This window comes from Lagopus leucura, unplaced genomic scaffold (assembly GCF_019238085.1).
Source record: "Lagopus leucura isolate 7727_CA_CO unplaced genomic scaffold, USGS_WTPT01 Super-Scaffold_760, whole genome shotgun sequence".
Taxonomy (NCBI): domain Eukaryota; kingdom Metazoa; phylum Chordata; class Aves; order Galliformes; family Phasianidae; genus Lagopus; species Lagopus leucura.
Window position 1 is genome coordinate 8,646,637 of NW_024962257.1, and position 13,702 is coordinate 8,660,338.

A 13,702-nucleotide genomic window follows, 5' to 3' on the forward strand; every position below is an offset into this window, starting at 1 on the left:
CTTTTTGCATTAACTTTTGTGTTCGTTTTTGTAACCATAGTCATGCTTGTTCACAGCAGCAGCTTTTTGCGTTGAGAATTGAGCTCGCAGTGGCAACACAACCTTGAGTTCATTAAAACAGTGTTTAAGTATTGCTTAAAGGGATAACAGTCCACAAAAAACTGTATCACTTTTGGTTGGGTTTCTTTCATGTTCTTCGCAGTGCCTCATAAATACTCATTGCTTTTGCGTATGCCATTTTCCAGCTAAAGAGGTTGTGGTAGAGCTTGCCAGAACTACACTTTAAACTGATGGATTTGATAATAAACTTTCAAAGTGAATTGTTCCCATAAGTTTAAAGAATTTGCAGGCACTTTCTTGCAGGCGTTTTCTAAGTCAAACTGCCTCTGAGCCTTTGACCTCAGGGGACCCAATTTCAAAGGTTTAAATAGCTTGGAACTTTTTTTTTTCCTCCAGGAACACAAAGTATTTGTTTTAACATGCCTTCTTTTTAAAACCCCCTTAAAATGGCTAGTTTCTGGCAGCTGGGATAAAACCTTCCTTTAAAACTACAAACGGCAACACCAGGAAGCAGTACAGAAGTGGCAGGCCTATGTCTTGTCTTGCTTGGGATGTAAGTGTTGTAAGACAGCAGGGAAACTTCAGCATGTAGATCAGCTGGTAAGTGAAGCAAGAACTGACTTATCTTTTGCTTTTCAAGTATCAACAAGATATTTATTTAACAGTTGGTGATCTCATGCCAGGTATGATGTTTCAGCTTGTCTTTTTAAATTTATCTTTGACTTCCTTTTCCCGATGTTTAGTGATTTCTCTTGCAAAGTTAATAGCCTTTTATTCTTAGTCTTTGTGAAAGATTAAGTGTTCTGTATTAAGGGGTGAGAGCTTTCACTGGTGGGGTTTTTTTTTCCAGCAGTAATTCAGGCTCAGCATTATTCTGATTTCAGCATCTGTTACTGAATTTCAGCACAGCATGCAGTGAAACTTCTCTGTTGGAAAAATGAACTCTATATGCTTTAGAATGAATCCTTTCCTTTCCTTTTGCTTTATTTGGACCTATTTAGTAATGGGAAAATAGGTTCTTGTGCAATGAATTTAGCTTCATTTAGCAAATTCTTAAATGATTAACTGGCACTTGAAAGTTTTGCTCTCACAGGTTATAATCACATGGGGGACTATGCATATCTTTCATATCTTTTAGTTTTGTAATTTAAAACAATTGTTGGTAATAGCTTTGGGATATTTTGAGTCAGAAGATACAATGTAAAAGTATTTTTATTGCCTATTTTGTTTTCTCAATTTAAACAAGTATTGTGCCACTTGAGATGTAAAACTGAAGCACTGAAATGTGAGTGGTGACAGGGAAAATCTGTAACCAGAGTAAGATTAAAGTCTAAAGGACTGAGCCTTGCAGGAGTCAGTGTTGGTCTTCAGACGGCCATAAGTACTCCCAGTTTTGGGGAGCATTGGAAGCTCTGTGACAACTTCCTTGTTTACTGTCATGGTATCTTGAGACACTTGTCACACACACACACTTGTGTGGTCGTGTTAGCTTTGTTGTTAAAACGACACACAATATAGCTAAAGTTAAAGCACCACAAATATATTGAGCGTAGATATTAATCACAGCACTGCAATCCCGTTCTTAATATTCTCTGATAGTTTTGCCTTGTTTTCTTTCTGTAATGTAGCTGTTAAGTACACAGTCACACAGCAGAATAAGAATGCTTAGTAGCTTTGTCCTGTAGAGACAATAACCTAGGCAGAAAATATGCACAATTGCCCTTGCTCTGTTTTAAGGTAAACCCAAAGTATTTTATGCATTTGGTACTTATCCTCAGAAACTCCCTTAGACCTGTTGTGCAGAGCATCCCTGAGGGATGGTACCTATACCCCTACTTCTCAGGGACTTCTTTGTGTTCTGTGACCTCATGAGCCTATCAATGTGCAGCAAAATGCTTCCACATCCCATGCAAAGAAACCATTTTGAGTTCAGTTGTCATTTAAATTCCCTGAAATTATTTGAGATTTCATCCAAGGGGACAAGTGTGGCCAGTTTAATGTCCTGATACTTTATCCCTGGGTTTTCTGTTCCTCTGCTATCCCTGTCCTGCTGTGAGGATGGTGATGTGTAAGTCAATTCTTAGTGATACAATGAGCAGTACTTTGCCTTGGAGAATAATTGAACTGTCTGTTCTGTCAGGGTAGCACTGGATGTGTTGCATCTCAGGAGAAAAGACACAGTGCAAAAGCATGGTTTAGTCGGGAGCTTTCAGCAGAAATCTGGCAGAGATTCATCTCACAGAAGCCACAGCCCCCTTGGCTGGGTGGCCCCAGGTACAGTCAGTTCCAGCTCTGCTGCCAGGAGCTCAGCATGGGGAGGTGGGAGGTACCGGGCCATACCAGCCTGTCCCAGTTTGTTGTCCTCAGACATCCTATTGAAAACTCTCCATCTCAGGATAAGACGCCTCTGCTGCCTGCTGTAGGAGTCTCTCACCCTCTTGAGTTCCCACAGCAGGACCTTTCCCCTCCCCTCTGAAGGCTGGGTAGGCACCTGAAGCTGCAGGGCAGTCCCTGCCCTCCTCTCAGGGGTCCTGGCTGCCACCGCCAGCTCCTTACACTGTGGAGTGTGGGGAAGGAGACGTGGCAGAAGCAGGTAAAGTGCTTGGCTGTCCCCACTGATGCTACAAGAACTCAGTAACTCTCTTCTCTGCCCTCCCCTTTCTTCCCTCCTTCCTTCTGCAGCCTGAACCCCCTGAGTGTTCCCACGTTGGGGCTTTTTTGTGGAGATACTGAGAGCTTGGCTGCGAGGGGGAGAAAAGGCACTCGTGCATGAGGTTATCAGCAAGACTTCTGATTATGAGGTTAGTTTTCTGGTTATCAGGCTTCAGATAAGGTACTGGCTGCATCAAAGAGGTGGGTGATAAAGTGTCTAGGATTTCTTGACATGTAAGAGCGTGTGTTTTGGGAGCGAGAGCAGGGGCAATCTGCAAGCTCCTCATAACCTGAGAGCCCAGCAAGAGATGTCTCGGAGATCTGCTCATAGTGCGTGCTGCCACACTGCAAAGAAGACTCTGCAGAGGGATGCTGGGTGGAAGCTGCAGAGCTACAGGCTGATTCAGGGTTGCCCAAAAGCTCCAGGGAACTTCTGCAAATGGACTGGTTTCAGCGACAAAGGAAATACTTAATCTCACAGATTCTTATCAAGCAGGGCTATTTCTCTGCAAATCCTTTATGCACCTGCTAGTTGTCCATGGCAATTAGTCAGGATAGAAGAGAACTTCTCTTAGCATTTAATCTCCTTATATATGAATTTGGTATGCCTTAATTAAAATATTCTCTGTGATCAAAGTGAATGAGTTGGAATAAAAAAGTCAGGATTGACATTGATAGCATGATTTAAACCGTGCAGAGTAATCAAACCTTACTGCAAAATTAATAGGGCAATAGCAGAAACAAACACAAGAAAGTTCATTGTCTGAGAAACCAGATACATCTGAATGAGAGAGATGTAGTACAGCACTCCCAGAGGAGTAGTTGAAAAGGTCTTCAGTGTGTGCAAAGAAAGGATGGGGCCTGGCTTCCTAAAGCACAGTGTTTCGGTGTGTTGTCATCCATCACTTTGAGTCACTCCTGTTACAAGGCTGGAGTTATGTATTTGCATTAGGCTGAGATATTGCTAGAGGCTGTTGACAGGTGTTCTTGTAAAACAGTACCTAGCAGATAGGTGAGACTGAACAGTCTGCAAAAAGTGTTTCTAATTATCAAATGTTCAAATCTGTAATTCAATCCAGGGAAAGTAAAACAACGGTGGGGGGGAAGGGGAGTGTTGAAGCACAGATCCAAATTCAGCAACAAAAAGAAATGGGGAAAGTAAGCAGGGTGCAGTTAAGCCCTTGAAATGAAGGAAAGGGAGGGCTCCTCCCCCCTGCCTGGGGCACCCCGCACTGATGCTGAAGGCCAGGCCCAGTGCAGGGCAGAGCAGAGCTGCAGTGGTCGTGCAGGCAACTCCGTGAGCTAAAGAAGGCTGAAAGACTGGTTGGAGTTTCATTTTTCAGTCTCTCTATTTCTTTTCTATTTTACCCGAGCTTAAAAGTTCAGTTTTTTGTTTGTTTGTTATTGCTAAATGGCATTTAAGTCATATTTATTTGGAATGTGGCTTACCAAAGTGCAGCAAGGAAGGAAAAAGTATTTACTGAAAAGGGGGGAAAGCAATCCCTGGCTGCACACACACACCTGGTGGACTTGTATTTGCATAAAGTGTGTCTCCAGCCTGGAAAAAGATCTAAATTGAAAGCTTGGGAGCAAGCACTTGCAGATTATTCTGATCTCAGCCTGCACTTGGTAGCTTAGACTGGCTCTGACTTACAGCAATGGAACTTTGGGGCGAATGCTGCCTTTTGACTGCTCTTTTTATTTTCTTTTTCAATCCAAATATCTTCTGAATCTAATAAACACTAGAAGAAATGCTCAGACTTCTGAAGATGTGTTTCTTATTGATATTAATGAATCCTGCTGAGATTACTCACAGTCAGAATTCTGAAGGTAAGACTAAAAATCCTATGTCAGGAATGTATTCTGTGTGATGGAAAAAGCTGTGTTTAGTAAGTAGATTCAAAGTAGATTCAGTGCTGTTTAGTAAGTAGGAGGCTATTCTCTGCTCTCATGGCCTCAAGGACTATACCAAAGAATTTAGACAGAATTACTTATTATTTAATAGCTTTTTATTTTCAGCGTCCTTCTGTAAGTACATTTAATCAAAGCTGCAGTAAATGTGTGACTGTAAATTGTGTGTATGTAGTTGTGGTAGCTGCATGAGAAACATTTTTGTACAGCAACTGAATGGTAAACTGTCCATCACCTTTTAGTAACATGATGATCTTTTACAGATTTGCCTCCACTATTACACAAAGCTGCGGTTAGTATTTTTACTTGGTCTCTCTAATAACATTTATAATATAATCTAAAAATAACTGATCACACATCTTTATTTTTTTTCTGAAGGAGGAAGTAGTGACTGGGAAATACCTAAATGGTAATGTGCAGAATTGTTCCCATTTACGTTGCTAAAAGGAACTAAAACTCAGTATCTCGCTGTAACTCTTTTGTTCCATTTTTTACATGTAGCTCTCCTCGATGTTCTTCATTTTCAGAGGTAATGTTTTACTCTCACCATCTTGATTTTCATTATCATCGTGCACTTCACGTCTGATCTGTTTCATTTCCACAAAAGCTGAAACATTATGAAATTGCTACATGCTTACTTTGGTCTAGATCTGCTGTGAGGAATATTTTGTCCTAATGAGGAAAAAGCTGTTTTTTCATGATAAAGCAAAAAGCAAGCAGAGGTTGAGGCTGAGAATCTGAATGCATGCTACAGTTTTCAAAAATCTTGATAATTAACTTAGTTCATGTATTTCAGAATGGCTTCTTACTGGTGCAGTTCCAGTGTGCAGTCAGTTTCCAGTCCTGCTTCACCCTCCATCCATCCCTCTTCCTCCAGCTCTTGGTGACTTTGTAATTATTGCCAATTTTGTCTAAATATGGAAGAGAATAAAAGCCTCAATTCCACCCTGGTGTATTTTGAGAAAATCTGGGTGTGTAAAGAAGAAACACTGACATTAATAACTCTGCTGGGGAAAAGGCAGTAGAAGTTAGTCCTCATCCTTACTTTGGATAAGCAGATCAGAAGAGGTATTACGAGGAGCCACCACACAGCTCATCTCATGCCTGGCAGCATGTCAGAAAATTGATATTATTAGGGAGGGGAAATGGATTTAGAAAAAAAACCCCAACACATTACTAATAGATTTCTCTTCTAACTATTCATTGCATTCAATATGTTGGCTGTTAATCTGGTTAGGCCAAGATTACTTGTGTCGTTTAGTTGTTACTGATAGTGTTTGCTTCTCTTACTGTCTTGACTAAATCAGCTATTTTATATGCTATATTATTTTGCTGGCACTTTTGGTCCTGTTTTCTCTTGCAGTTCTAATGTATGGACAGCAGATATGGTTACAAAAGTCATGGCATATTTCCATGCCCGAGAGGTTAAGTTTACTCTTCGCAGCCTACAGGTTTGTGTCATTTAAAATGCACTGACATTTTTATTTAAAAAGGAATTAAAATAAGCTACTCAGTTCTGTAGCCAAAGTTAGGTTGTCAATAAGAGAAGTAATTAATAGCTCTGCAGTGTAGCAGAGATGTAGGAAATATGAATACCTTTTTTTTTTTTTTTTTTTTTTTGCCCCTAAAGATTGCAACATTATGCAAGGATTAAACAATAAGGTGCTTTTGTATCTCTTCTGATGGTAAGCAAAAATTTGGCGTTTCCTGTTTGTTCCTGAACTGAGTATAGGCATGTGCTTTTTCGCCATAAAATGGGAGATTGTTTCAAGATTTTGACTGTGGCTGTAGTTTGCATTACTTCAGATGGAATGAGAGGCTCCAGAGCATCCTGAAAAAATGCTTTCATCTTATAAGGCTCCTCTGAGATAGCTTTTTAAAATTGTCACTGGGGAAGTAACATAGAAAAAAGCTGGTTTCCTTTACCCTATGCCATGATGACTGGTGAGGAGTCAAATCCAACAACCTCACCAACTGAAGTGGAACTGCAGCCACTAACCCAAATCTAGAGTCCTCCCTGCATGCACTCTGAGAGCATCTAACATGTGACCCACAGCCCTGCAGTTCCTCAAACCCCTTTTTGCTGCCACACTCTTCCAAATCTGCACGAGAGTGACCCTACTTCTTTCTGTTTGCTCTCAGTGTCTTTAGAATTCATTTGCACAGATGAGTTTTATTAACATTTTAAGGCTGTAATCAGCCCTGAACTCCCTGGATAACAAAGACCTAACTGTGTTAATAGGTGGTGGTGGCAATGCAAAGGCAACAAAGCAGTGTCAACTTAAATTCCTAACCAATTCTGAAATAATTCTGGTGGGAATTAGAAGGGATTTTCTCCAGTCTAGTGCTAATGAACCTGTTTTCTGTTGCTATGCTAGAATTCCCCTTGGAGTTTTAAAACAGGCATGAGGTTGTTAGCTGCTAATGCAGTTTGATGTGAGAAAGGGTAGTTTTGCTTTATGACCTGGTGCAGACTTCGCCTCCTGTCTAATTGCACATTTCCTTCCTTTTTTAAGTAATAATTTTATGCCCACAGTACCTGATGTTTAGAGCTCTTCAAAGAGTTTATTTGTGCAGCTCTGCCATGAAACAGGAAAACATTAGTGTATTTGTTTTATGAAGGGAAAAACAGAGGTATTTTTGTTACATGTCTCACTGAAGAGAACTTGCTCATGATACCAGTCATAGGCTTTAAAAGCTATTGTTTTCCAGCATTGTACTTAGATTATTTTTGTTGCCATTTTGTTTTGATTGTAGTTATTCTGGTCACTGACAACATGGGCAGAACAGAAAGCTGAACGCTTGTCCCTCCTTATGTGGAGATTTTCAGAGAGTAAAAGATGCATCTAGTGGGTACCATGAATTTTATGTATATAATGCATATTTTTTTAATACTTCAGACGTCCATACAGAGTTACTTGAAGAACCTTTTATACCAGCCCAGGCAGCTGCTGTCTGCATTTCAACAACTTGATCAACAGCAGTTCCAGACTGCAATGAAGTATCTTTTCAACAGCAGAAAGGACTATCTTGTAAGTCTCTGCATGAGAAATAGAGCTGTTCCTAAAACTTAGATAAAAGGAAAAGGACCAGACTTGGGCTCTCACCATGCACGTTGTGCTGTTGCTTGGCTGGCTTGGAGCAGATTGCAGGAGCCCCTTTCGGGGGGTCGGTGTCTAAAGGTTGGGTGTCAGCCCCAAGTCTGGATTTTCTGTCTACTCACTGGAGAAAGATGCGTGTCCAGAGAACAGTTCTGTGAGGTGGGTAGGACCACTTGTTCTCTTTGAGTTTCTGTTTCTTCACGTTGGCAAGAAAGAGGCAAGATGACTGAAGAAGGTGAAATTAATTATCCTGTTCAAGCACCATACAAGCAAATAATTAGGCAATTTGGAGGAGAAGCAGCATGATGTTTTTTCTTGCCTTTGTGCTGTGTTATATGGGTGACCCACCTTATATGTTTCACTCAAATCCAGTGAGTGCCACTCAGTGGGGATATATCCTGGTGTATGACAGCACTTTGCATCCTCCCTGCAGGCTTCCAGCATGTGCATCACTGCAGGGTGCAGATTAACCTGGAACAAAGGCAGAGCATTTCCCCAGCCATGTGAGGTAACTGCCCAGGACAAACTCTGTACAATGCAGAGAGCACTTCTCGAGGAACAGCGATGCAGCTTCTGTTGCTGAAGCACACCAGATGGGTGTATAGCCTGTACTGGGAGGAGGAGCATAGAGCATAAGCCCTGTCAATAAGCGGTGAATTTTGTCTTCTCAAGTGATGGCTGTAGTTTCTTCTGAGAGGAGTAATAATTACAGTAACAAATAACCAGGCCTGGGACTATCAGCTCTGACCTTGCTGTCCTAGGGACGTTGACATCTGAGAAGGAACAACCAATGCTCTGTCCCCTGCCAGACTGGCTTTTACCTGTGCTTGTTTCTTTGATGTTGCCTGGTGTCTTGAAGGGGGTGTTTGTAATAACAGCTGACAAAATACTGCATGGGAAAAGATCCGTTCTAGAGTTGCCTACATTCTAAATTACATATGAAATAACACTCATTCTATTCCAGCATCTGTTCATTTTTCCAAGTAACTAACTCCTTCATGAGAGTACGTGCTGTAACTTGAGCCATTTGGCTTTTTCTGTTTTTCATTTTGATTTTGTATAAAGATTCAAGCTGGTCCGTAGCCAACATCAAACAGGAATTATCTGGAGAAACACAACCAGGCAGTGTTTTGCAGCTATTTTTCATGAGATTAGCACCATATTGTTTGTGGGGTGCTTTCTATAAGGCTTCAAAATGAACAGTTTATGGAATTAATCAGAAAGACATAATTTTAACCCTGTGTTGTTTGCAGGAAATTGGAAATGTTATCCTTGATTGGGAAAAGACTCGGGAGAGAATTTTCCAAATTCCAGGAGTGAACAGAACCTTGTTTCTTATAACACTGGAGAAATGCTTTCTGGCTCTGAGGGCTATGGACTGTGTAGATATCCTAAGCCAAATTTTGCGAATGTCAGCAGTGAATTATCTCCAACCTGATGTCGTTGGGAGTCTCCCAAATGATTTGCAGGAAGATGCTTTCAGAAACTTGTGAGCCATTTATTTTCCAATCATCACAATTAGCACTATGTAGCATTTCTTCTGGATATGTACACTTAGAAAAAGATTACTATTCTCACTAGTAGATTACTGGTCTCACTATTTTATCAGCTGTAGCTTTCCTCTTTTATCTTGCTGTTTCTAAAAACGTTTGTCCATGTGTCTTTTGGGTGCTTTTTTCTTTGCTTATTCATTAGTGAATTAATATGCCACTGTGTCACTTAGATCAACTGTATTTAAGGACCTCTATGACAAAACCTCAGCAAATACACAGAAAGCTCTGTATGGCTGGATGAAGGAGATTCTACAAAAACCCTATAACAGAAGTGGTATGTTGTGCACTACCTGTTCTTCTTGCTTGTAAGAGAGAAACAGTCAACAAAAGACTTGTCTCTTGTATTGTGTTGTTTCTCATGTTTAACACAGGACTGTTATGAGTAGCTCTCTGCAGTGCCTTTGCTGTGGACTGCAATAAGCTTAGATTTGTTAATCACAGCAAATAGCTCCCCAGAGATGCTTGTTGTTCACCTCCTCTGCTCAGAGTTGTACTCAAAGCCTCTGTTCCCAAATTCCTTCTCTAAGATTTAAATAGGATATGTACTGTTTACTTCTGAACTCCTGCTGAGACTAGAATAGACCTGTCTGAGAGCCTATTATTTAAAGAAAAAAAAGCCAATCCAATCGTATGCATTTTCCTATGTCTGTTTGCCTGACTAATATATCTTACATGCCACACTGGGACAGTGCAGGGGATGCTCCACGAGAGGGCTGTAATGCCAACATATCAAAGCCACATCTGCTTCTCACTGAACATCCCACTGTATATTCTTCCTGTTCCTCTGGAAATGGAAGGCAAAGTGCCCCCTCGTTTCAGTGTAGCAACATCTGGCTCCTGGGACCACAACTACCTCAAAATATCTGCATAACGTGTAAAGTCATAGAGGGGAAAATCACCACTCTGCTGTGATGCATTCTGTCATGGGCAGGACTCAGCTGATGGTGCTCAGCAATCCTGGGAAGATCCCACAGCATCAGGCGTCATGCCTGGAACATCAGTGAGCCCTCAGTTAATGAAAGATCACCCAGCTCAGGAGGGACTGGGAGCTGCCAGGCCTCTCTTCTGTTGCTCTTTCACATGCAAAGCAGTGCAGGTGTGGGGAAGATACGATATCATGCTGAGTAGTCAAGTTAGGACACTTTGGGAAAACACTGTCTTTCTAGCTCATATTACCATATTATTGTATTATTACCATATTATTATATTATTAATATTATTATCATGTTGTGGTCTGTAAATACTTTATTTATTTACTCAGGGATCCTGATTTCATTTAAAATACTTTTTGAGAATGTTACCAGATAAATGACATTTATTAAATATTAGGCAGTATTTTGCATTTTTGCTAACCTTTTTCCATACGAATATATGAATAATTATTAATTTTCTGCATTATTGGTATTGCATATTAGAGAAATAAGTGGTATTATCAGTAATAATATGTAAGATACATCAAGAGTTACAAAATATTATGCCTTCCTGATTTGAATACAAATAATATATTTGATCTGGAAAACCTAAGTTTAAAAAATGTTGCTTCATACTTAATACTATTTGTATAATTTTGCCAGTCCTGTACTTAATCCATTTTGCTTCTACAACATAAAAGATTGTCTTCATACGAGAAAATTTGAGACATTTGCAGTACTATTTCAGTTTCATTAAAAAGTGAATGAGTTCTTAAAAATGTGGTGCTAAGAGCTAGCTAATGGAGGGGAGCTGACTCTGTCTGCAAAGGATTTTTCTGATTTGCAGCTATTTTGTGATCATTTACCAATAGTAACATAGTGGGCATGATAGTATTGGAAAACAACGACTTTCCAAACATTGTAGTAACTGTCTATTTATTGAAAACAGATTTCAATGAATCAGCTTCATGGGTCAGTGCAGAAAACTTATGGATTTTAGGAAGATACATGGTCCATCTGCCTTTGGAAGAAATTCTGAAAATTAGTCTCAGTGAAGTAAGTAGAAGAGTGTCATTGGATGTATCACTGTCAAATGATGTCGTCTACAACAGGTGTAAACAAAATGCAAACTTAAACGCGAAAGAGGAATTTATGTATTTTTAATTTCTTAAAGATGACGTGAATTTAAATTCATTGTCAACCAATTATTCCTCTCTTACGTAATTCAGAAGGACTGATCAGTGATATTTTTCTGTAGTTATTTTTCTGTATCAGGCTTCTGTGATTTGTATTGAAAGGACCAATGATAGAAGACCCTCAAATTATTTGACAGTTCAGCAGTGTTACCTTCAAAAATACTGTACTATCCAAATCTTCTTTCTTTCTGTAAAGCATACATTGAGTCAATTAATTTAAAGTGTCAAACGTTTTATTAGATGCAGTCATTCCCTAATCCTGATGAATGACTTTGTTTGCACTGATCAGATAAGACTATTCATTAGCTACGACAATGCAACAAAGCAGTTGGACACAGTGTATGATATCACACCAGAGCTTGCACAAGCCTTCCTGGACAGAATAAACTCATCGGGATTTGATGTGAGAAACACTTCAACTGTCTACAGGCAAGACTGATGGTTTTTTTCTTGCTGTGTATGGGGAGAATGAATAGATAAGGAGAGAACTGAGGAGAGTCTAAGCAGTGAGTAGCTGATGAGATTGTTGATCTGGCATAGCTTTTTTCTTCCAGCAGAAAAATACAGGCTGAAATCCAACCCTGGTTAGCAACAGTGAAGAACTGCTGCTTTATGAATTTTGGAGGTGTGCCTAATTAGCTGATACTTCGTCTCTGGCTCTGTAGTGAGGAGTTGTCAGTAGTAAGAGGACTACAGCAGTGTGTGTGGGACCCAATCAAAGCTCCATCAAGCTGTACAGTACAGCAGCTAAACAAACTGGGAGAGCAGGACACAAGCCCTGTTAGCTGTTTGAATTACAGAAAAGAGAATTGTGTTGTGCAAATCACATTATGGTTAGGACTTAAGGAAAAAATTTAGCTCATGTCAATCAGGGCTGCAGGAGGCGTCCAGCTGATAATGTCACCAGAGTGGTCACAAAGTGGAGAGGTCTAAAACCCATCCTGCTGTCTTCTTTACAGGTAGTCTTGCACAGCAGAGATGAGTTATGGTTAGGAGCTTGTGACTTGATGTGTGCAAGCGGAAACCTGCACTTGTAGGGCTGTCAAATCAGCACTGAACTGACTGACTTTAACAATTAAATATATATATATTTGTGTATATATATATATATATATGCATCTTGCTTTTATTCATAAATATGTAGTGAGCAAGAGCTACCTGCAGGAAAGTACTGTGTTCTACATTTACATTTACACTGTCCTGTAAGTGGATGTATTTAGTCCTGAGACACCACTGTCTGGAGTTATTTGTACTTTCCTCAGAGAATGCTTCCGAGTTTTAAACTAATGAAGAATGTGGCTTTGGAGCTTCTGTCATTATTGCAATGTAACTCATTGACTTCTGTGAAGTACTGTTGATTGCTGGGGATGTAAGTGACAGAATTATGCCCACACTCTAGATTTCAATGTTAAAAATCTTAAAAGTGATTTTACCACTCATGAAAGGTGCCAGATTCTAATCAGTGAGAGAAATACCATGCTCCATAATCCTTAATATATTCAATTTTCACAACACACTTATTTTATATTACTCATTTTAACCACTCTGACTGTTTAAATGCATTTTTACTTTTAAGAAGCAGCATTATTCATTGCTGCTAATCCCAGAGGAGATGAAGAGCTCTTGGTGGTTATGGAATAATGCATCAGGAGGTAATTATTTGGTATAAAAGTGCAGTTATAGATGTTTCTTTGATTTGTGTGTTAGTTTGATGACGTCCCAAGAATTTAGATGGGCTGCTAAAGTGGTAGGTACTTATATCATTATCATAAGCTGGTTGTTGCTGAGGGACTAAAGGAACTAAAAGCAGAGGTTATGCACACAGCAGATTTTTACCATCTTTGTGATGGTGCTGCATGCCACACCTTTGCTGTGCTGGCACAACTGAGACAGTGAGCCACAGTACTGCTCTGAATTCAGCCAAGGCCCTGCTGTAGGGATAAAGAACTGTTTGCTGGGAAATGCAGCAGGCTTTGTTTAAGCCTGAAACTACAGAGAGACTATAATGCAATGCTCTTGCTGCTGCTCCACCATATTAATGTTACAAGTGAAATCCAAGCAGGATTTGAAATGGAGAGCCAAATACTTGCTAAACCTGGATAAGAACTCAGGGAGCCGCTTCAAGACTTCCTAATAGGCCTCTGTCCTTTTCCAGGCAGAGATAACTGCCAGTTCTGCCAAAGGCAGTGGAATCTGGTAGCTGGGAAAATCCAGGCGTGGTCAAACGGAACTGTGAAACTTAAATTTTTTTACAGCACAATCTGAGTGGAGTTCAGATGAATACAGAGAATATTGTATGTCCTCATTTCCAAATTTAA

General features: G+C 40.0%; 1 protein-coding gene across 1 annotated transcript in view; it reads left to right on the top strand.

The window, feature by feature from the left end:
• The first annotated feature begins 2,776 nt into the window (after window positions 1-2,776).
• OTOA (otoancorin) overlaps window positions 2,777-13,702 on the top strand; it is a 34,304-nt gene continuing 23,378 nt past the window's right edge. Inside the window, exons 1-11 of the mRNA XM_042864411.1 lie at window positions 2,777-2,861; window positions 4,459-4,542; window positions 4,887-4,915; window positions 5,002-5,032; window positions 5,125-5,152; window positions 5,987-6,074; window positions 7,524-7,655; window positions 8,978-9,213; window positions 9,448-9,551; window positions 11,138-11,244; window positions 11,674-11,813. Coding sequence (XP_042720345.1) covers window positions 4,464-4,542; window positions 4,887-4,915; window positions 5,002-5,032; window positions 5,125-5,152; window positions 5,987-6,074; window positions 7,524-7,655; window positions 8,978-9,213; window positions 9,448-9,551; window positions 11,138-11,244; window positions 11,674-11,813 — 974 coding nt within the window. The 5' untranslated portion in view covers window positions 2,777-2,861; window positions 4,459-4,463. The remainder of the gene's footprint in view (window positions 2,862-4,458; window positions 4,543-4,886; window positions 4,916-5,001; window positions 5,033-5,124; window positions 5,153-5,986; window positions 6,075-7,523; window positions 7,656-8,977; window positions 9,214-9,447; window positions 9,552-11,137; window positions 11,245-11,673; window positions 11,814-13,702) is intronic.